General features: G+C 42.3%; 1 protein-coding gene across 2 annotated transcripts in view; it reads right to left on the reverse strand.

The window, feature by feature from the left end:
• DLST (dihydrolipoamide S-succinyltransferase) overlaps nt 1–24,662 on the reverse strand; it is a 150,592-nt gene that overhangs the window by 29,570 nt on the left and 96,360 nt on the right. For both annotated transcript variants that reach the window (XM_085626743.1, XM_085626742.1), the window contains exons 13-14: nt 11,587–11,670; nt 8,797–8,964 (exon numbers count right to left, since the gene is read on the reverse strand). In XM_085626743.1, coding sequence (XP_085482869.1) covers nt 8,797–8,964; nt 11,587–11,670 — 252 coding nt within the window. The remainder of the gene's footprint in view (nt 1–8,796; nt 8,965–11,586; nt 11,671–24,662) is intronic.

A 24,662-nucleotide genomic window follows, 5' to 3' on the forward strand; every position in this document is an offset into this window, starting at 1 on the left:
TGATGCCACTACTTTCCCACCCCAAAATGTGTGAAAAAAGTGATTTTTTCAGCAAAAATTGAGGTTTGCAGGGGATTCTGGGTAAGGAAACGTTGGGGGATCCACGCAAGCCATACCTCCCTGGAAGCGGCCGGGTGTCTAGTTTTCAGAAATGCGTGGGTTTGGTAGGTTTCCCTAGGTGCCGGCAGGGCTAGGGTTGAAAATCTACAGCTAGTCACTTTGCCAAAAAAAGGGTCATTTTTCACTGCAAAACCACGTTGCGTTATGGGCCGTTTCCTGTCGCGGGCACTAGGCCGACCCGCACAAGTGAGGTACCATTTTTCTCGTAGGACTTTGGGGAACGCGGGGTGGGTGGAAATTTGTGGATCCACGCAGATTCCAGAACTTTCCATCACAGAAATGTGGGGAAAATGTGTTTTTTTTTGTCAATTTTTTACGCTTGCAAGGGATTCTGGGTAACAGACCATGGTGGGAGGCAGTCAAGTCACCCCATCCTGGATTCCCCTGGGTGTCTAGTTTTCAAAAATGTATAGGTTTGCTAGGTTTCCCTAGGTGCCGGCAGGGCTAGGGTTCAAAATCTACAGCTAGTCACTTTGCCAAAAAAAGGGTCATTTTTCACTGCAAAACCACGTTGCGTTTTGCGCCGTTTCCTGTCGCGGGCACTAGGCCGACCCGCACAAGTGAGGTACCATTTTTCTCGTAGGACTTTGGGGAACGCGGGGTGGGTGGAAATTTGTGGATCCACGCAGATTCCAGAACTTTCCATCACAGAAATGTGGGGAAAATGTGTTTTTTTTGTCAATTTTTTACGTTTGCAAGGGATTCTGGGTAACAGACCATGGTGGGAGGCAGTCAAGTCACCCCATCCTGGATTCCCCTGGGTGTCTAGTTTTCAAAAATGTATAGGTTTGCTAGGTTTCCCTAGGTGCCGGCAGGGCTAGGGTTCAAAATCTACAGCTAGTCACTTTGCCAAAAAAAGGGTCATTTTTCACTGCAAAACCATGTTGCGTTTTGCGCCGTTTCCTGTCGCGGGCACTAGGCCGACCCGCACAAGTGAGGTACCATTTTTCTCGTAGGACTTTGGGGAACGCGGGGTGGGTGGAAATTTGTGGATCCACGCAGATTCCAGAACTTTCCATCACAGAAATGTGGGGAAAATGTGTTTTTTTTGTCAATTTTTTACGTTTGCAAGGGATTCTGGGTAACAGACCATGGTGGGAGGCAGTCAAGTCACCCCATCCTGGATTCCCCTGGGTGTCTAGTTTTCAAAAATGTATAGGTTTGCTAGGTTTCCCTAGGTGCCGGCAGGGCTAGGGTTCAAAATCTACAGCTAGTCACTTTGCCAAAAAAGGGTCATTTTTCACTGCAAAACCACGTTGCGTTTTGCGCCGTTTCCTGTCGCGGGCACCAGGCCGACCCGCACAAGTGAGGTACCATTTTTCTCGTAGGACTTTGGGGAACGCGGGGTGGGTGGAAATTTGTGGATCCACGCAGATTCCAGAACTTTCCATCACAGAAATGTGGGGAAAATGTGTTTTTTTTGTCAATTTTTTACATTTGCAAGGGATTCTGGGTAACAGACCATGGTGGGAGGCAGTCAAGTCACCCCATCCTGGATTCCCCTGGGTGTGTAGTTTTCAAAAATGTATAGGTTTGCTAGGTTTCCCTAGGTGCCGGCAGGGCTAGGGTTCAAAATCTACAGCTAGTCACTTTGCCAAAAAAAGGGTCATTTTTCACTGCAAAACCACGTTGCGTTTTGCGCCGTTTCCTGTCGCGGGCACTAGGCCGACCCGCACAAGTGAGGTACCATTTTTCTCGTAGGACTTTGGGGAACGCGGGGTGGGTGGAAATTTGTGGATCCACGCAGATTCCAGAACTTTCCATCACAGAAATGTGGGGAAAATGTGTTTTTTTGTCAATTTTTTACGTTTGCAAGGGATTCTGGGTAACAGACCATGGTGGGAGGCAGTCAAGTCACCCCATCCTGGATTCCCCTGGGTGTCTAGTTTTCAAAAATGTATAGGTTTGCTAGGTTTCCCTAGGTGCCGGCAGGGCTAGGGTTCAAAAACTACAGCTAGACTCTTCGCAAATAAAGTGTAAATTTTCAGTGTGAAAATGTGGTGCGTTCACCTTAGGTTTTGAGCCACTTCCTGTCGTGGGCACTATGCCTACCCACACAAGTGAGGTACCATTTTTATCGGGAGACTTAGGGTAGTTCAGATTTGTAAAGCAACTGTTATTACCTATTGATTTTTGATGCATTTCTCCCTTCCAAATGAAAGACATTGTGTAAAAAAAAAGTCATTTTGAAAAATGACCAATAATTGTCATGCAAATATGAGTATTCCCAATTTCGAAAATGTGCAAATATGCACTGTTTCTAAACTCTAATTTGTTCCCATTTCAGAAATACATAGGTGTCTTTCATACCGATTTTTCCATGTATACATTTTCCCACAATAATTGCTATATACCCGGAACAAAAAAAAAAAAACATTACAAAATGCTGCTCAGTTTTCTACTCTGGGTTCGTTGGGCTCTTGGTGAACCTACAAGTCCTATATGTCCCCACAACCAGGAAGGTCCACCGGATGTAACGGTACATTGCTTTCAAAGAGATGTCATAATTCGAAGAAGTTACAGGTGAAAACGTTGACTCAAAATGCTGCTTTTTTCAACAAATTTTTAATTTTTCCTATATTTACCTGTAAGTTTCTATAAAGAAACCTTGATGGATCTACACAAATGACCCCTTGCTGAATTCAGAATTGTGTCTACTTTTCAAAAATGTATAGCTTTCCAGGATCCATTATTGTTTTTGTACCCATTTCTACCGTTAACTGGAAGGAGGTTGAAAGCACAAAAAATAGCAAAAATAGGGTATGTCCCAGAAAAATACCGAAACGGTGTAAAAAATGTTGGTTTTCTAACAAAATTCTGTCATTCCCTAAAAGCTGGAGAAATGGTGATTTCAGCCCCACAAACCCTTTTTTGATACCATTTGCAGAGAAAAACCCAGAAGCTTTCATTTGCAGCCCGTTTTTCCAATTTTTCACAAAAAAAACAAAATTTTGATGTATTTTGACTAATTTCTGGGAACCCTGTATGAGAATCTACAAACCCTGGGTACCTTTAGAATCCCCAAGATGTTGGAAGAAAAGGACGCAAATTTGGCATGGATACCTAATGTGGTCAAAAAGTTACAGGGGCCTAAGCGCGCACTACCCCAAATAGCCCAAAAAAGGCTTAGCACAGGAGGGGAAAAGGCCTAGCAGCGAAGGGGTTAACAGACTAATAAATGTTGTGCTCAAGACCTTACATTCATAGATTTGAGTTTTTGGGATAATAGAAGAGAGCCTGTTCCTCTCTGTGTCCACATATAGTATGTTGTGGTGGTGTCTGTACGCATTATGACCGTTTAATTTTACTTTTGGAAGAAACTCATTCAGAGGCAGTTTGACTTCTCTGAGCGTGAGCAGGTTGCTATGAAGAGATGATCTCTCTTGTTAACAGACCATGGACATGCACGCTGTGAAGAAGGGCCTAACAAACCAACACAGGCAAGCATCTGTCGTTATAAAGACCTGTGGTTTGATGGGGGACAAAAATCGTTTTTGCCTTTTAATCACCGTGGTGTTTCCTTTATTTGGAGGTGATTACCCTATCATCCCAACTCCAACTGTAAGTTTCACTGCTCATGAACTGTCTTCATTCAAAGAAGCACTGGGTGGAAGCAGAGTACACAAAGGCAGGCTTTCCAACAATGCTTTGATAGTTCAGACTGCTGCTTTTAGTTTTAAACACAGATAAAAGAACAAATTGCATTAGCTTGTTTCTACTCTCTAGAGACGGAAGGAATATGTTGCTCACCTTGTAAGCCTCTGTCTGTAGCATGAAGTGATGTAGATCCACATGCTCTGCATACTCCTGCCACCTAGTGTTTGACTTGGACGATTGCAAGTGGGATTTCTTCAAAGAAGTATTTCAAAACAGGTCTATAGAAGGGTTGGAAAGCTCACGTGGGAGACTTCACAATCCACAGGCAGTGGTCTCCCTAACAAGGACTCCTGGACATCTGTGTTGGAATTAATGGCAGTCCATTTAGCTCTTTAGCTCTACAAGATTTTCAAACAAGAGTTCACACAGAGTGGTTCTCATCTGAATGGACAACATGACTGCCATGTATTACATACACAAACAGGAGGTGCTCACTGCATCTGTCCAAGCTGGCACAGGAAATTAGAAATTGGGTGATATCTCATCAAGTATAATTTATTGTGGAACATCTCCAGGATGTGTTCAACAACTCTGCAGATCTACTCAGTTGGAGGAGTCAACAAACACTATTTTGAGATCAGCCCCCAGGTGCTCAGTTAGCTCAATCATTTTTTCCAGCATTGAGGCAAGCCAGAGATGCACCTGTTCCCCACACCCAAGAACACACAATGCAAAAACGTTGAGTCCAGGTAACCCTTCCCATAATCAGTGCTCTATGGCTCATTTGTTTAGGTTTAGTGTAATGTTTTTCCCAAGCCACCACTGATTTAATGCATCGAAGGGAAAATGCGGCACATACCAATGATGTTGATCCTCATTGCTCGCTATCCTGAGCTCCCCAAGCATATTTCGCTTTCCTGCTAGAGATGCACAGCCGCCCTTAAGAAAAGCTGCAAGTTCACTTATCATGAATAATTAGAACACCCCTACCTCAGGGCAACTCAATCTTGTGATTTTGCACCTGTAGCAATCTTAACACAAAGCCCTCGATGGTCACAGTAGAAATTATTTGCTAGCTCTTAAACCGCTAAAAATCAGAGCTTGTCTATTCCTAAATAGGTGTACAATTGGCAGCTTTAGGAACCGACCCATACAAAAAGAGAAGGCCAGTCCAACTTAAATCCTTTTGTTATACCCTTTATGGAAGGGCTTGAAAGGGTAATTCGTTCTACACTACTTAAGAGGGCACTTCCTTCTACACTATCGCCACTCTCTTCATGGAACTTTAATATTGGTCTTAGTTGACTTGCATGCACCGTTTTTGAGTCCCTGCATTAGTGTGCGCTGCTGGGAGGTGGTTTTCCTGGTATTCATTGCTTCCCTTCTCAGAGTAAGTGAATTACATACATTGTCCTTCAAATTTTTTTTATTTTTTATACAGGGCAGAGTTGTCCTTCAAGAACACCGTTGATTGCTACCAAAAAAGTCTTATCCTTTCACAGGGCCAGCTTTAGCGCTGGTGGCGCCCAGTGTGAATCTTTTTAGCGCCCTACCCCCACTCCCATGACATCCTCCTCAGATGCCCTCACTATCACCCAGCAAAAGGTCCATCATCTCTCCATAGCCCCTCTCTCGCTTACATTTCACGTGTTTTAACGCGCTGGTAAAGGCTGGCTTTACTAATCCACTCAGCTACCTATTTTAAATACAGATCTGTTCTTTGCAGCAGGCACATTAACCTTCTGCGGTACTTTATGGCGAGTCAATACTGCCACTAGACAAAACGCTGATCTCTCTCTAGAAGGAACATCAATCACAAGTTATCTTGACATTTTTATTGCTTCCTGAAATCTGGAAGCACAATGAACTCTGCATCAGCTGCTTTGGAATCGTAAGTTATTGCTACACAGCGCCCCCACCAGAGGCCAGTGCCCCCTTCAGGTCAGCGCCCAGACCCGGTCGCACTGTCCTAAAGCCAGCCCTGTCCTTTCATGTCACTAAGTCTTTTGACTTGCTTTCTTTCTTCTACATCCACAGTTAGTTGCCAAAAAATCTGTACATATTTTAGATGCTGCTACTACTCTCAAGTATTAGGATGACCATACATGTCCATCAGAAAAACAAAACTGTTTGATGCGTTTGCTCGACCACACAATGTCAACCAAATTTCAAAAGCTGGCCTTGCCGGATTGGATCTGTACCTAGGGCTCATTCTTCCCGCAGGAACAGTGTCCACTGGCTATTCTAGACAATATTCTATCAGCAAGCAGCTGCAGAGCTGCTACATGGTCATCTATTCACACTTTCACTAAGCATTACTGTGTGGACAATCATGTCAGACAACAAGCACACGTCTGACAAACTGCACTTAAAATACTGCTCAACATGTCTTCCACTGCTGTTCAACAAGTCTCCCACTGCTGCTCGCAAGCCATCACTTTTGGAATTTGGAACCACTTTTCAGACTATGCATCGCACGTGCTCCACACTATTTAACACCGGTGTGAGTTCACTACAGTTTGGATGACTCGTGAAGATATTGTTTTCCTCTCTGGTCCTCAAACAAGAAGAATAAGTAACTGTGCAAACTATGTTTTCTTTTATTATATTCTTACATCCAGGGTGAACGTCCTCCTTCTGAATGATGCATTGCACTCCCTTGCAGGACACCTAAGCTAGCCTATGTCCCGGGGAGAGCTCTAAAGGCCAGATATTGAAAAGCATCGACTTTTATTAGACCTACGAATTTGGGCATTAAATTCTTCCCAGAGAGTCCCCAGAAGGGCTTTATTACATTCAACTGAGAAGGCCTCCGTACACTCTGGTCTACATCATGACAATATAACATTGAAAGTAGGACATTTATTATAAAAAGCTGGTTTCCCACGAGCACTGGCAATAAAATTATGTACAGGTGACTGACTGGAACAACTTTATGCAACAAACTATGCAAAGTTCTTTCAAATAGTCCGTCTGTGAAATCAGTTATTTTGTATACTCTTTAGAACTGTTCTAATTTGATTGACGCATCCATGTCTATTCACTTTGAGGTAAGCTAGCACTATCACGGTTTGATTGGGGGCGAGGGGGGTGGGTACAGGTCTAGTTCACTCTGATTTAATCCATTTTTAACTACAGCAATGATGTATTAAAATGCTCTGTTCTATAGTTTTGACAAAAAGATAAAACAGTGTGATAAGTCGTACAATGTGGGTTGAGAACCAATTTGTGTGCTATCACTTATGTTGCCAGTCTTTATCTTTAAGGACAGTTGATACAATTAGGAGAGGCGCCATCTTTGTATATGTGTAACTAGTATAGTTATGGTCCATCCCTGGTCCAAGTAACTACTGTGCTAGAATTCTGCAGATTCTGTAGGAAAGACTCGTAGAACATAGAAAAGTCGATTCCGTTTCACTGGTAAAGTGACTGTTGATCCTTTTTTGGAGCTTGGAGAGTGTACTGTCTTTGGGTATTATTTTTTAATCAGTGACCGGTAACTGTCACAGTTCATGCTGGGGTGGCTTCAGTGATGTGCAGGCAGAGAGGGCGGTCACTGATGGAACCAGAGAAGGGCCAGACGCGGGATAACGTGTTGGATGATGTATTTACAGGTTTGCAACATTTCAGTAAAATAGGGTTACGGGAACCAATTGCTGAATATTTATTACCTACCCTCCCTCTTGCCCTTGAAAAATAACAAGATTACTGACAAACCTACAGATGGGCTTTTGGTAGCAACAATAAAACCCAAAGTAAAGTTGGCAATATGTAACTGAGCGGGTCTGACAGTTCCTGCATTCAGGAGTTTTTGAACGCAAACTATTGACTCAAAGAAATGCTGGGGGCTTCTCAATTTAATGACGAGTGGGGGAGAGGGTGCAAGGCTGGGAGAACAGTTGAATTCAACTACAAAGCTCTGGAAAATTCTGACTCTGTTAATAATGAAGCGCATCTTAGTAGGAATTGGACGAAAGTTAATTTGCAAAAAAGATTGGGATTGCTGGAGTATGGCAATCAAGCTAATCTGGTTTGGAAGATTAGCAGGTTCTGTTGTCAGCAAATGTAAACAGTTTAACTTTCATACAAGATCTTGAAGAGGGCCCTATAAAGAACGGGACAATTTGGTTATTTAAATATGAGCAGACAGGATTCTCAATTACTTATAGAGTACTTCTCTAGAGTGATAGAGGTGTTGGGCATCCACAAGTGACAATAAGGATTGTAATCAAATACCCACAAGGCTACGTAGGCAGACTGTGGCTGGTCGGATGCTGAACACAGACTGATGTGTTAAGTTGTCTGGATGGAAAAAAGTGAAATCAAGATGGACACCTTTTGATGCATTCTTTGTGAAACAAAGAAATAACAAGAGGTAATAGGTATGTATGTAAGGTGATGTGAAGGTGACCGGTCTGAATTAGAAACCCTAACATTTGCGGCCAAAGATTTGCCAATATTTATGCAAACTAAAAAGTATGGATAAGGGGCAAGTGATCTGGAGACAGTCATGACTGAAGCATATCTACCAAACAGAATAGCTAAGGTACAACATTCTGTTCTCTTACAACATTCTCTTCTCTATTTTGTGTTCTGTGAGTGATTGTCAAGTGTGTTTATGAGATTAAATGTGAGCTATGCACGGTCTGTGATATGGGGTGCGTTAAAAGGTTTTTCTGAAATGTATATAGAGGGAAGATGATGTCGCAAGGTTGTACATTTTTGTAGGCAGCATGGACTCAATTACCCTTCTGTGATCACATTTTTAGGCAAGCTACAGAATGTGATGTTTTGTGCTGGGTGTCACTACCTGGACATTGGCTTGCCAGAGGTACTGTAGGGCATTTGTAATAAACCCTTGTATTGCTAGTCACTTCACACTGAGTTGAGTGGATCAGACTTACCCCACTCTCAATGATGGGGCTGGAGCACATACTTCCAAATCACAGCAACAGAACAGGATTACCCCAATCCAATTACAATACACGCCAATATGCTTGAACATCGATATATTAAGACAACCACAGCAAGGAGCTCGCATCGTACGTCTCTAGTAATGGGCCTGGCCTGCAGACATACCTTGCCAGCAACAGCGACTGGTCTGTCGAAGATCCCATGCATGCCCAGTATGGCAGATTGCGGAGGATTGATGATGGGTGTCCCAAACATTGAACCAAAGACTCCACCATTGCTGATAGTGAAAGTGCCACCATCCATGTCTTCAATGGCCAGCTCGTTTTTACGGGCCTGTAAAAAGAACAGCAGCTCTTTTACTAACAGTTTCTTAAAAGTGACTGTGTGTTGTACATACAGTACATGTAGCAGCAGGTTGCAGAACAGGTAACAGAATTTATGATAAATGATTATCCACTACATTATGCTGGAAGACCATATATTTTACACACCAGGACCCACTGGATCATCATACCCAATACATTGTTGTATTACAGGAAAAACACGAAATTAACTGCAGAAATACAGCTTTTCACTAAGGTCTTTCCGACTTTAGTCGGTTATCTGCATGGGTGTAAATTGCTGGCATACTTGACGCTGGACACCAGGAGGCTAGTAAACATCTCCCAGCGCATTTGTTCTGACCCCTAATCATGACAGGTAATTAGCTATCCCCAATTGGCTTAAGTTACTTTTAGGTAAAGCCACAGAGGTAATGTGTGAAAATAATCTAAGTGGCATACAAGCCAAATATTGTAAATGGACAGTGGAGTGGTTTGCATAACTCACGAGGTGTCTTAAAACACAATATATGGGCAGCCACTGCAACCAGAGCTGCAGTCGGCCTAAGGCTAAAGCAAGCACGTCTGAAACAATCCTCGTCCACATTCAAAACGCCTGTTCAAACTTTATTTAAGTCACCTTAAAATGGATCTTGAAGCCCCCAAGAATTAGGTGGGAAATCGATGGAAGGAGACATGCCAAAGAAGAGGCTGGCATATTTTGCAGTAACAAAAGTCACAATTTTTTATTTAATTTTACTGGTTGGCACAGTCTCTCTCCCATTTTTAAAAGCTTGTTTAAAGAATGAACATCATATTCCCATGATCCAAAAAATAGGAAACAGCTAGGCAAGCCACATGCATGGCTTTCTGTAAGCTAATAAAAATTGCAAATCAGTGGGAAATTTGTATTTTTGATAGGTCACAAAAATCCTTTCTACAAAAGATTGTCACCACTTTGCAGTACTTTAAGTACTCCAGTTCAAAGCTGACCTAAATTACATGGGCAAGCTAGAAGAATGCTAGAAGATGAACAATCTCCTGCCTTCTTGAACACTCCCTATAATAGAGAGATCTGGACTGTTTTGACTAGAAGTCAATAGAACTGCTGCAATGTTGGGAAAGGCATAGCTTAAGAACTTAGCAGGCATAGGTAAAGAGCCTTTTAACAACCACTGCTGGGTTACTTCCATTTCTTGTGGCTCCCACAATTTGCAACATATGGCATGGGCAGACAAAAAGGAGAGAAAGCCTACTATTTGCAGGACAGAAGGTTGAGGCCTTGTATCCTTGTCCTCCATTGTACCAGAGACTTTGAATGCAGTTCTCAAAAGGCCAGGAAGGCTGGCCTTCTGTGGTCCACAGGGAAATGCTGGATAAGCGAAGGCCCCTTGGAAAATAAACCTGCAGGCTCACTGGGGCTGGACTTCGACTGTGGTCTTAAACAATAAGGGAGTCCGTCTCCCCAATGTATCTGATGTTGGATTCTTCCAGAACAACTTCTGGAAGTTATATGGGTCCATTTGAAAGTTAGAAAACATTTGACACAGCTGGGACTGGAAATTTGGCTGTGGCCCTGAAGAAGATAGTTAAGGAAGTCTGTCTGTAGCTACAATCATCGGTCTTGGTGCCCACAGAAGAGCTCCTGGGAGTTCAGGAACGTTTGAGTGAATAGGCCTACAATATAACAGACTCTGCCCATGCTCTCCGAACCTGTATGAGGCAGAGCAGTTTGTTTATAAAAGTGTTTCATTTCTGGTAGAATGGAATCTTGCGACCGATTTTGGTAATGCAGGTAGATCAACATTGACTGGACTTCCCCACTGGCTTACATTAATTTGTTTAGCATTTTTTGAATAAGCTGTTTAACTCCTGATACGCTTCACCAAGGTTGATCACCTGATGTCATTATAATCCTTTTTTGCTAATAAATTGGTTTGGGAATTTTACAGTTTGATTTCTTGACTTTCATGTAGTGTTGGTTCTGCTAAAATATGTTCCACATTTTCTCTCAGAGAAGCCCGTCACTAGCCACCGCAACCTGGGGTAAGAACGGGAGTCTTCAAAGAAACCTGCTTTTTGCCTCATCGAAACTGAGTTATTTAACTTTGAAGGAGCTCAACCATGTCTCTGCAAATAGTTAATAATATTGATTCTTATTCTAATCTATTAGAACCCCTTTCTACGATGTCTGCCTCTGAACGTATGCTGCATCAACTACCACAATATGAATGGACAAGTACCCCTTACATTAGTGAATCAAAACCACTTTTGAGGTGAAGGAACCATCACTATGCTACTATGATAGGCTCCCTGGATTTCAGAGTCAAGGACCTATCTGAACATTTCTATAGAAATGAAGGAAGAACTCCATCTCCATAATTAGTTCTCTGTAGGACTGCAGGATAATCCCTATACTAACACATTACATTCTTAAGGATATGTCTGAAGAGTGATGAGCTTCCAATCGCACATGGAATTGTCCCTTATTATCCCTGCATTCCTACTTTATTTCTCACTGGCATTTATAATACCTACCAATTATTTTGTTATGTTCCACTCAGACATCCAAGTAGGTATCCCATTCACCCCACATGATTTTGGTGCTTTTTGATTTCTATATCCCAGAGCTTACCTTTTCTCCGAGCTCGTTAATTGTTCGCTCAATGGTCGCAAAGTTCATAGACTCAACATTTCTGACCACAGGAACTACCAGACCCTATGAGAAAAGGAGAGGCAGAAACCTGAATATTGTGAACAAATTAAATGGATGCAACAGAAGCTTAACTATGGGACAGAAATGAAAAATACTACTTCAGCAAATCATCAGTAGTCAGGTGACCTTGAATCAAGCCAAGCTTTATTCGGTTTCGTTCAGAACCATAAAAGCACCACAATAAATACAACAGTATGAAAGACATTATACGTCCATACATTATTTACAGAAACCTCAATAAAGACATCCGTAAAAACATTTGTTAAAAAAAAAAAAACCTGCAGGTGCAGATTTGGTGGTAGTAGCAAATATTCAAACGAGAACTTTGAAGGCCGAAGTGGAGAAGGGTTCCATGTGAACAGCAGCTGAACATTGAGTCAATCAACCCGTGCATGCCTCGATTTCGTAATGGCTTTTAAAAAGCAGGCAACATTAAAAATAATGAATTTGTCAAACAGCAATTGTAAAAACAAGAGAGCAGGTCGGACTTCTGAACCTTCAGCAGGGAAACAAAGTAAGCTTTCCTGGGTTCAACATACAATCTGCAAAACATCATAAAGTGCATTGTGTCCCGAGGAGACACATGGTCTCAGCTGCAGGGTCCTAATGAGTGTATCTTGTGCCAACCTCATGGAGATGCTAGCAGCAAGTGCAACTGCTGTGTAGTTCCTACCAATCCGTTGGACCTGCGCATTAGTTGGAGAACACACTTTGCACGAGGTGCCTAGACTGATTTCGGGCACCCCCGCAGGATATGTTGGCATATAGAGCAGCTAGCTCACAGTGCCACCGTAAGCCCAGCTAACTTACCAGGGAGCAAATAGTTTCCGACAACCACTGAACAGGACAACCCTGACCCTTCAGGGATCATGGAAACAGATCAAAACCTTTCGCTCAGTCACTCGTGCTCAGAGAAATATACAGAATACGCAGTGGGTCGTTTTCAATATATTTAATGAACCAATGCTATTCTGGTATAGAATACATGTGCTGCGATAATCAGTAGACAGCAGCAGATGAAAGCACCAAGAGCGTAAATTGTAGATACAGGTCTATCGTGGTGCTAAGGCAGTGTATATATGCAGGCATAGACAAGGCAGTACTCTGGTGTACTCCTACTATGCAAAACCCTACAGTGTACCTAGAGGGTGTGTGGGTGTAAAGCCAAGAATCCCCCCCCCCCCCCCCCCAAGGGACGATCCAACCCTACCAGGCGGGAGAGAATGTAAGAGCCAGTCTTGATCACGAACTGGACACCCCCTCACGGGGAGATGTAAGACCACTGCGTGGTGAAGTTTCAGCTTGAAGGGACCCTCAGTGTCAGCTGAAGTGTCTTCTCTGCTCATTATTTGTAACAGAAAGCAGCCTTGCGATGCAAGTGTAGATTAGTGATGTTATGGATATAGAGATAGCCCTGTCGCCACGTGGATGAAAATAGAACGACAATTGTACCTAGTGCGTAAAGAGGCCTTGTACGTGGTTAGGATATCTGGTTTTAGGTTTAAACCTATAACAACTGATAAAACCCCACCAAGAGGAAAATAGCCATCACCGGTGTAAACATATAAACACTGAAAAAACACCTTCACAACCACAAACTAAGTGTCATTCAAAGAACGGAAAGGATGAATGAACGAGTCATTTTTATTTCTTCCTGAAGGGGCCAATACAATGCAACTTTGTTATACAAGACAGCAGCAAGAAAGACTGGGCTAATATTAAGCTGCTTGAGTTTTGTTGTTTAGGTATGTCACTAAAACATTGTCCCTTCTTCCTTCTTTTTTCAGTTTTGTGGTCTTTGTGCTAAAGATGCAGTGTGTCGAAGCAGATTTTAGGTTTTATTTAGTTATTTTAAAAACTGTAGAGAATCAGGAAATATCAAAATCATATTTGATATTTTGGCTACATTTGATTTCACCGATAGGTAAAATGGCTGGTGTCATAAGAATCTTTCCCAATATGTACCATCACTTCTTCCCACCGACAGAGAATGGGTGAAATCCTTTGATAAATCATCCCCCTTTTGTAGCGAGTCAATATTTATTGTAGGTGAATTGCCAAACACCCCAGGCTTTAGACATTCAATGCAAGGTGTAGTGAAAGGTATATGTGAAAAGAATGCTGTGACCAGGCATCTGAGATAGCAAAAACAGGACACCAGACGTTGGTAAACATGGAAAGCAGTGTCGCTTGGAATGCTGCTGGAAAAAGTTCCTACCAAGTTCAATAAAGATTGGAGTGATATTGTTTGTATTTGCAGTAATTCAGCTATGTATATGAAAAATGTGTATGATGACCTGTCAAAATCTCTACCTGAGCTAAAGTGCTTCCCTGTAAGAGATCCATGTCACTTGCTAGATGGTATGCTGAAAGCATATTTACAATCTTCAGAGTTAATGAAGAATGCTATTGAGTTTGTAGTCTATTCTGGTACACTGTTCATATATGCCCGGAAAGTAAAATGCAAATATTTCTCATTTTGTGCTTTGTGTGGCATCAAAGAAAGAGTCATCCTAACTGTGATTTAGCTGCGATTTAGTTCTCAGTCCTAGAGGCTGTGAATGCCATATTATCCATGTGGCAACCTTTTATGGAATGTTTGCTTAGTGATGAAGCAAAAGGCAAGAAATGTGATCATCTTTGGTCACATATTGATAGTGATGTGAAAAAAGTACAGTCTACTGCATGCTTAGGTTTTTACAGGAAAACATGACTGCTGCAATGGACTTAATCAAAATACTAGAGTCTGAAAACACCCTTGTCTACCAAGTGTTCAGCGTAATTGGTGTAGATGTGAAACATCTCCTTGAGAGTAGGCTGGGTGACACTTTTAGTGACTTTAGCCCTGCAACATGCTCCATGTTAGACTACTTGCCACTTGGTAAGCCAAGAAATGTTGAGGAGCAATTCAGGAAATTTGATTTTATAGTCTATGGGAAATGGCTTGCAATGATGCACAGAAATGTCCCTTCACCAACAATGGCATTTGAGGTTAAGGAGGCCTCACTGAGGTACTCTGCACAAATTCTAGATCCCTTCTGAATTTCCTCCAGGCTTTGAAAAGTACTGCTTCATTTTTGACCGCTTCAATAACTGAGGGCATATGTGCCCAATTCAATGCATATGTTGCAGAACATGTCCTAGACAATCGCAAAATTCAGGTGCACCAGTATTGGCATGGAAAGCTATGTCATTGGCCAGAGTTAGCAAATTGTGTACTGGCTGTTGTGGCATTGCCCATCTCAAGTGCCAATGTTGATAGGGCCTTTTCACAGATAAACGTTTACATAGGAAGGTTAATAGCGTGCGCCCATGACCAAAGACTATCTAAAGAAGTATTATATGGTGTTCTTTAATAAGTTTGATTTGTAAAAATGTATTTTGACCTCATATACCCTGTACACATGCTATCTATACAAATGCACTCACATGCTATCTATACAAATGCACTATCAGTGCAGAAAGCAAGCAATAATTAAAAGCAAAACATTCCATAAACACCGGAAAAACACTGTTTTTAAATGGTGCGAAAATGTGTATCCACTGATAACCACTTTTTTTAAGGTACTGAAAAAAATGAGAAAAAAAACACCAAAATTTACCAAGAATAGAAACTGAAAACAATGCCTCGAACATCATGTAACATGATGTTCGAGGCTTCGTAATAATGTTGTGCCAAGCTAGATGTGTAAACAATGTGGTTTCAGAAAAACTAATCAACATTGCTGTGCACGCAAATGTGTGCAAAAGGTCACAGTCGAAACGTTATTATGAAAAATAGGACAATGTAAGAAATAAGTTGCTTCGCTGCATGGGCTGAACCCGGGAACATAACACAACAGGTTAAGCCTGAACCTGGTGAGTTTGTGACTATTAGTTACAAATGTAAGGTAGGGTTCCGTCGACTGGACCGTTTTCAGCATATTATACCCATGCACTGTTGGCTTCGGTAATACCTCCTGTTCTCGGTCCATTAATCTACACCTCAAAAAGTACTCGCCCATTTGCGATCTGCCTTCACCATTCCCCCTCCGATTAGTAAATAGCTCTGTCCTCCCAATGCTCTGAAACAACTCCTTAATGTATTTGAGCCATGGGACGCAGAGAGCATAATTAAGGGAGAGGCAGTCCCTCAGGATTTCCTTGTTCTACTTGGTTTCTCTTCTGGGCCAAATGTCAGCCCAAGGAAGAAGTGAACGAAGGGCTAAGATGGCTACCCCCAATTCCTCATTCACAATGAATGAGGGAATACTTTGAAGGACACATAAAAGACGCCTTAAATATTTATTTTTCGGCAATTTGTAGCTGATTATATTCCACATACTCCAAATGTCACTCCCATATAAGACTTTAGAGATACATTTGGCCAGCTATACCTGCACTGATGCCTTGATTGGTCTTCTACCCAGTCAGGGAGCAAAGCTGAATACCGCTGGACTGGCCCTTGTGATTTCACCTTTTTTCCTTCGTAATGGGGGTTCAAACTCAGTTCAGAGTCTAACAGAATATACAGGTACGGGAATGCCCTCACCTTCGATAAGATATGCGTCCCCACATTAAAGGTTTTGGATTTGGTTGAACGGGGTCCTACCATAATTACAAAAAATTTGCTAACATTAATTGTTAGGTAAAGCTTGTCCATAAAGGCCACAAAGTATCCAAAAGAATTTGCAATCTCCTCTAAGCCCTGGCCATTACAACTGCGTCATCTGCATAAAGCAGAACTGGCAAACAGCATTTGCCTATAAGTGGACAATCAGCTCAGGTGTCCACTAAAACATGTTCAAGCTTGTTTATGTATAAAGTGAATGGGGCCATAATGCACTCGTCTGACCCCTATAAAACCGACGGGTGTAGGCCCAGTCATTTGTGTATCGGACTGTCGCTACAGTGTTGGCATGAAGGTCCCTCAGGAAATAGACAATATCCAGGCCCATCCCCATTGTCAAAATGATTTACCATAATTTATTTTGGTTGACTCAATCACAGGCCGAGGTATGGTCCATGAAGGCCAGGTGAGTGGTGCCCAAATGGGCCACTGTATATTTACCCATAATCATATGCAGGTTCAGGCACTGATCAATAGGCGATCTACCAGGCCTGAACCCGTACTATAAATCCGATAAGATGGTATGATCATCAGTCCAGTGGTTAATCTATCCACAAGGAACTGCCCCATGACCTTAACAAATGAGTCGATCAAGGAAATTGGCCTGTAACATTGGAGGTTATCCTGGTCTCCCTTTTTGAAGACCGGGACAATAATAGAAGTAGCCCAGGAAAGAGGAGATCACGCCCTGACTGCAGCATCTAGGGTCAGAGTTAGTACTGGGGCCCACACCTCAGGATCCCACCTGACCTGTATATAAGTGACACTATCGGGACCAGATGCCTTGTTTTTGTCAGTAACTAGTCACATTATCGAGAAAAAAAAATATCGACTGGACAGAAGATAGAGTTTTTAATATAGAATGGACAGAATATCGAATTGCAAAAATATAGTGGTGCAGAATATCGAAATTCAGGTAAGAAATATCGATTTTCATAATATCGAAGTTAGTAATATGGACACTCATAATATAGTTAAAAAAATGTTTTTATAGTGTTTTAAGTGTTCGTATATGTGTTAAAAGTATGTATTATTTTTGTTATGTATGTTTGAATTTTTTTTAAGTAATGAATTTTATGCTATTTTATTTTTGCGTAATTTAATTCTGTAGTGGGTTGTGGGTTTATAGGGGAATAGGGTGGGAAGTAATTTAATTATAGTAAATTAAATATTAATTTTTAAGGAAATTTTAATTATTTTTAATTTAATTTTGCGTTTTAGTTCTGTAGCGGGTTGTGGGTTTATAGGAGAATAGGGTGGGAATTAATTTAATTGTAATTAAGTCATTATTTATTGGTATTGATAATTTATTGTTAATTATTAATTGGTAATTATTTTTTATTAATTGATAATTATAATAATTGTATTAATTTATTATTCGGAGCGGGTGTTGGGTTTATAGGCGAATAGGGTGGGAAGTAATTAAATTGGAATTAAGTAATTATTGAAATTATTTTTGTGTATTGATAATTACTAGTTATTTTATTTATTACTTATTATTTTTGGTATTGAAAATTAATTTGTTAATTATGAATAGGTATTTAATTTTTAATACATAACATTTATTGGTATTATTGATAATTTATTTTTTATTTAATTATTAAATCATTACTTTCCCTACTGTTACACTCACTGGAGTGGGAATAGTAATTTTTACCCCTATGCTATCCAACGTTTTCCCTACTGTTGAACTCACTGGAGTGGGAATAGTAATTTTTACCCTCCCGCTATCCAATGCTTTCCCTACTGTTGCACTCACTGGAGTGGGAATAGTAGTTTTTACCCTCCCGCTATCCAATGCTTTCCCTACTGTTGCACTCACTGGAGTGGGAATAGTAAATGTTATCCTCCCGCTATCCAACACTAAAAATATTGAATATTTTTTAATAATATTAAGTTAACATATTAAAGTGTTAAAAAATAAAAATGCATGTGTATTTTTTTTTTATTTACATTACTTTTTTATTAATTTTAAGGTTATTTAAGTATTTAAGTATGTTTTACTTAATTATATATTTGTTATCTCATTATTTTACATTACTTAAGACATTTAAAAAATTCGATATTTTAACAAACTATATTATTTACAACAATATTTTGGATTCAATATTTTTGTACTTACCCGTTTGTAGATAGGAAGTCGATATTCTGTCATTCTATATTTTCTCATCGATATTTTGGCAGGCCGATATTTTGCTCCTTGATATTCTGCCAGTGATCCGTTTTTGTCAGACCTAGTATGCCTTTTCTTGCTTTGTTTAGTGTGAATAAAAGATTCAAAGTCCCTTCCATAGTTTGCCTAGGCTCATAATCTGAAGGAGGGGTAACGTGTATATTCCTTTCAAATGGAAAACCCATCTGCCAGCAGTAATATGGTGACATAATGAAGCGGCATCAGCTGGGGCAAAACACGGCTCCAAAATGTGGCCCTGTTCTTCAGACAGCTAGCTTGAAGTAGGTTGTCCCAGGCTGTGTTCCTTATGACGTTCTTATGTATACTAACTTCAGACTTGCACTTACTATGACAGGACGCAATACAAGCAGAATCTCTGGGCTTAGTTTTTAGGGCTCTCTTTAGGTTTCCGAGTGTCTGGGAACACACATATTCAAGCCATTTTGCTACAGGCAGAGTCTTAGGTACAACTGGCAGACAGAGGAATTTCAACACTTCACAGGGGATACTTGCAAAGGCCCGTAACACCTCCCTTTGGTTGTAATCCATATCTAAACAAAAGGAAAACTAATTTGTGTAGCTTGAGAACAGGGTTTGTTTAAAACTCACAGGAACCACCTGTGACCACCTGAGCCTTTTGACCTGATTGGTCGCCTTTCAAACCCCATTGTCCCCTTGTGTGCCCACAATGACTGTCTACGACAATCGTAAAGATAAGCAGACAGGGCTACGGTCACTATAAGGGCTTTGCAGGATTTACACCAAATCTATGATGGAAGCCCATCCCCCCTCCCAATAAATGTTGAGGTGACATCGGAAGTATTGGAGATGACTAGCTTATCAAGAGAAAAACAAGGTTTGTGCGGAAGGTGTGTTTGCAGGTTACTGCGTTTAGTGGGGCTGCAGTTAGCTCCAGGCTGCAACTGTTTGATGATGCAGATGACTCGCTGGTTGGAGGTGATCTCTTCCCAGTGCGGGAGAAACCCCTGCAGTCCTCCCTCTATGGTGTAGTGTGATCAGGGATAGGGGCAGTGGTAAGGAGTTCCTGCTTGGAGGAAGCAGCTCCTTTTGTACTCCTCTTGAATACCCCTGATTTGGCTGCTAGTGGTATTGTTGTTGTTGCCTCTGGTAGGAAGCGGGAGAGTCAGAAAAAGTGGGTTTACTTCGACTAGCAAAAGGACCCCCGGGAAGTGGATGACTGAAGAGGACCCATCGTCTTGGCTTTATCTGTGCGCTTTTTCAGCTTTTCCAGCATCTGTGGTCTGAAAAGGTGTTCACTGTCAAATATCAGGTTCAGCAGCTGCTGCTGGACTTCTGTCTTAAATCTAGAGACACGGTGCTAAGCAGGACGCCTGAATAGGGTACTGGTATTCACACCCCCGGTTGCAGCGTCAGCGTTTGAGATGGTTTTGCCTTCAGTAACCAGCTCTTGGCCACCCTGTCTAGATTGCTAAGAGGTGTAAGGGAGTTCATCCATCTCATCTCAATACACCCTGTCATATCGGGAGAGTAGGCCAGCGTACTCCGGGCGGGGGAGTTTTTCTGTGCTGTGTGGACCACGAAGGAGTCCTGTGGAATGTGGACATGGATGTAGGATGGGTATTTGGGTGAGATTTTGCATTTTTATTGACCCTAGGTGTGATGACCCAAGCCTTGACCGGCTCTTTGAAGGTCTTGGGTGCCGTTTTGAGCATCCCCTTCAGCATGGGGAGGAACTGGAGGGTGTGATGGGTGTGTGAAAGTGTTTCAACCAGGAAGTCAGTCTTCCTGTGAGAGATGCATATCTACCTAATTACAAGTAGCCACCCTCTGTATAACCTCACGGTACGAGGTAGTGTTGTCTAGTGGGGGTGGTTTTGTTGGGTAGAGATCAGAGTCTGTATCGCCCGGGGGAGATTTACATTTTAGTCATCCCACAGGTCATCGTGGGGGTGGGAGTAGTCAGGTGGGGTGGATTGAGGGGTAATCAGTGTTGAAATCGATACAATGGGCTGCCCTCCTCATAGGAAGAAAGTTGCAACCCCTCTGGTGAAGCTGGAAGTCGTGGCACATAAGGTAGTGGGTAAGGAGGGGGACGACTAGTAGGGAGGGGGCTAGTGCCTCTGTCCTTATGTCTTTTATGCCTTAGAGGAGGTGTGGGTTCCAAGGCAATTTGCTCCTCAAAGGCCAGTTTCCTCTTCCATGGCACTCTCATGAGGCTTTGGTTGGAGCTTCGTAGTGATTTTCCCAGTTTGCGGGTGAATGAAGAGTCACTTTTGGTGAGTGTCCACCTCCTCCTGAATGCGTTGGGGGAACAGGCTACTCTGGGTGATCTGAGCTAGCCGTCAACTGCACTTTTGGAGCACAGTATGTGTTTGGCATGTATGGTGTCTTTGACATCAAGGCCTTCGGCGCTCGTGTAAAGGTTGGCTTCGGTGCCGATGTCGGTTTCAGCGTCACCTTCAATGCAAAAATCTAAGAGCCCATCGGTTCCAAGAACGGTTACAGTTTATGTGGGGTCTTTGTGCCGGAGAAAGGAGCGGTGCTGGCTCCGAAAGCTTCTGTCATTACAGACCATGGCCCAAAGGTAGTGGTAGATCAGCAGACTGTTGAGCCCTGGGCTCGATGCCCAACCCTCACTCGGACATTGCTCTCTGAGTCTGAACTCTACTCTGAACTGGACTGCATCAGCTGGGCCTCAGAAGGCCCAACTTTTTCTGCCACCTCACATCGTGCTGCCCGGAGATGTTGGGGGGCTCGTCTTCACCTTGGCTTTGCATCCTTTGATGGACCAGCCTCAGACCGGAAGGTGAGGCTGGCCTGGCACGAGGTCTTGTCATGTTCGGCGGAGAAGCAGAGATTGCAGACTTGATGGTAGTCAGTCTAGGGGAACTTGGAGTGACACTGGGGGCAGCATTGGAAAGGTGTCCTTTCCAGCACTGACCTGGCATTCTCGCTGAGAAGGCGTCACAGACTAGGGGCAGATGGCCCTAGCCGAAAGCATTGAAGTGAGAGCGGCTGTTCAAGCTCCTCAAATGATAATGAAGCAGAAATGCAGATTCGTGAAGATTGTTCAGTTACAACTGGAGTCAAAGGGTTGAAGAGTCTTGGCGGTACAGTTATTAAGTGCCAAACACCGAACCCAACTGTTACACGTCCAAACCCGATCATGGAAAAATAAAATATGGAATCTATGCATATGCACATTACTAACTAAAGGAGGAGTAACCATAACTTGGGACTCAAAAGACTACTTTGAAGAAACACATTGCAAACGTCCAGGCCCTACACTGGACGACATGAGTATGCAGAGCATGTGTATCTACAGGCACACATTTTACATACATGTTTTTTTAGGGATGGCAGTGGAAAAAGAGTGCTAAAACTGAACCGCTACAACAAATAAAAAAAGAATTCCTATATGACCAGAAAAAGCAAGCAATAGAAATGCATCAAGGGGATATGTAAAATAGCAGCACAATGAATGGAAGAAGTCAAAGATAAGCAGTGGAAAAAGGTGCTTTATTGGCAATGTATCATTGTAGCACACTGTTGATTCTGAAATCATTCATAAAGACACACAAGTTAAAGGTCTAATGCAGGCGAAATGTCATCAGGAAACCACCAATCTACCTCCTGTCACCTTTGACAGGAATATTGGATTCAAAATAGATCAAGAGATGTTGCACACTCTTTCCATATTAAGGCAAATGCCTCCTCTAATTTTTTATGCTGTCAGGGCATCAGGAAGATTGATTCGCTACAGTCAGGTACTACACAAGTGATTCCTTCCACGATCCAGTACAAGAGTTTCACCATGACCCCCTAACCTGCAGCAGTTGTCAGAAATGTGGGATTCCAGCACACAAATGCATACCACACTTCCTGGTCATAAAGCACAATCCCACTCTTTCACATCTACACACCTACATGGTGCCAAAGATGCAATGGTGGAGGTTGAGGTGAATTTATACTTCAGTAGGCCACTGAGGTCTTAATTTGCTTATATTCTTACATACTCCTTTTTAAATTGAAAGACAACATTAATTCTGCTACTAATTGTGTATAAGTGAATTCATTCTTGGCAAACGAAGACTGAAGCCTCAGGAAGAGGAATGCAAAATCATAAGGTAATTTTTTCAAAGCATTTCAATTAACCATCAGCTTGAACCTACAATGAATTATCAGTAGGTTCTTAAAGAGAAAGAACCTTCGAAAACATACTCTGCCTTACTAGGCCTCCCATCTTAGTACAAGAGAAAAAACACTCCTCTCCAATTATCGTGGTTAAAGTAAAAGTGTAAAGAGGGAGGGTAAAGGCATCAATATTACTATTTTCAGAGGAACCTTTAACGACAACACAGATGCCTGAAAGGCATAGTTCACGTGAACCAACCACTTTAGAGAAACCGGAGACCGACACAAATAAATGAAGGGTTGTGAGGCAGAACGACCCAGACTGGAACATCAGTTTCAAGCAAGAAAATACACTACTGAAATAAAACAGCCAGATAAACTGAGAAGCAACTCATAAATAAATGGTGCAGGGCTAACCCCTCTAGGTCACGAAAGAACCGCAGAAGATATTATTCTGCTCACTGCAGAAGGAATATGCTACTTACCAGTATGCATCTGTTCTTGGCATGTAGAGCTGCAGATCTACACACTTTTGCATAGATCGCCATCTGGTGTTGGGCCCGGATGTTTGCAGTTTGTTTTTCCTCTTGGAAAGTCTTTGGAAGTCACGAGGTCGGTGACTCCTCCCTTGGTCCGTATTGCGCATGGGCTTCGGCTCCATCCTCAGATTGTTTTTCGCCAACAGGGAAAGATGGAGCGTAGTAATTATAGTGAAGAAACCCATGTGTGTTGTATCTGAATAAGATAGACTGGAACAGATACAGGTAGCCGGGGAGGCGGGTGGGCATGTGTAGATCTGCAGCTCTACATGCCAAGAACAGATGCATACTGGTAAGTTCCATATTCCGTTCGAGGCATATGAGCTGCAGATTACACACTTTTGCATAGACTATATAGCAGTGCCCAACCCTAGCGGCGACCACCGGTATCTGTTGCAGTGGTTTGAAAAAGTGTTTTTAGTACAGCCTGGCCCACACTAGCTTGTTGCTTGGTTTGCACATCTACACAGTAATGTTTAGTGAAAGTGTGCGGTGTTGACCATGTAGCTGCTTTGCAGATATCATATAATGGGATGTTCCCTAGAAAAGCCATAGAAGCCCCTATCTTTCGTGTAGAGTGGGCTTTAGGGGGAACAGATAGCGTGCGTTTTGCCTTGTGGTAGCAAATTTGTATGCATTTTACAATCCACCTAGCTATCCCTGATTTAGAGATGGGGTTGCCTTTATGTCGTGGAGAGAAAGAGACAAACAGTTGTTTTGTCTTTCTGAAAGGTTGTGTTCTCTGGATATAGTAAAGTAAGGCCCTTTTAACATCCAGTGTGTGTAGAGCCCTTTCTGCAACAGTTTGAGGTTGCGAGAAAAAAAACGGTAATTCTACCGATTGGTTTAGATGAAAGGGGGAAATGACTTTGGGTAGGAATTTTGGGTTGGTACGGAGGACAACCTTGTTCGGGTGCATTTGGAGAAAAGGTTCTTGTATAGTAAGTGCTTGTATCTCACTGACCCTTCTAAGGGAGGTGATGGCTACAAGGAAAGCGGTTTTCCATGTGAGAAATTGCAGTTCACATTTATGCAAATGTTCGAAAGGCTGTCCCATTAGCCTTGTGAGAACTATATTGAAGTTCCACACAGGTGAGGGTGGTACTCTGGGGGGAATAATTCGTTTGAGGCCTTCCATGAAGGCTTTAATGGCAGGCACTCTGAAAAGTGATAGGTGCTGTCTGTTTTGTAGGTAAGCGGCAATTGCTGCGAGGTGAAGCTGAATGGATGTATATGCTAGGTTGCACCTTTGTAGATGGAGTAAGTAGCATATAATGTGCTGTATAGATACATCTAGAGGGTTGATTGTGTTGTTATAGCAATAAATAACAAATCTTTTCCACTTTACAGCGTAGCAGGCTCTAGTAGTAGGGCGTCTAGCTTCTCTGATGACGTTCATACAGTCAGGGGGAAGGTTAAGGTATCCGAATTCTAGGATCTCAGGAGCCAGATCGCAAGGTTGAGCTGAGCTGGGTCCGGGTGTCTGATCTCTCCGTGGTTCTGGGTTAGGAGGCATGGTGAGAGGTGTAACTTTTGGTGTGGCACTACCGAGAGTTCC

Source organism: Triturus cristatus, chromosome 9, assembly GCF_964204655.1.
Source record: "Triturus cristatus chromosome 9, aTriCri1.1, whole genome shotgun sequence".
NCBI lineage: Eukaryota > Metazoa > Chordata > Amphibia > Caudata > Salamandridae > Triturus > Triturus cristatus.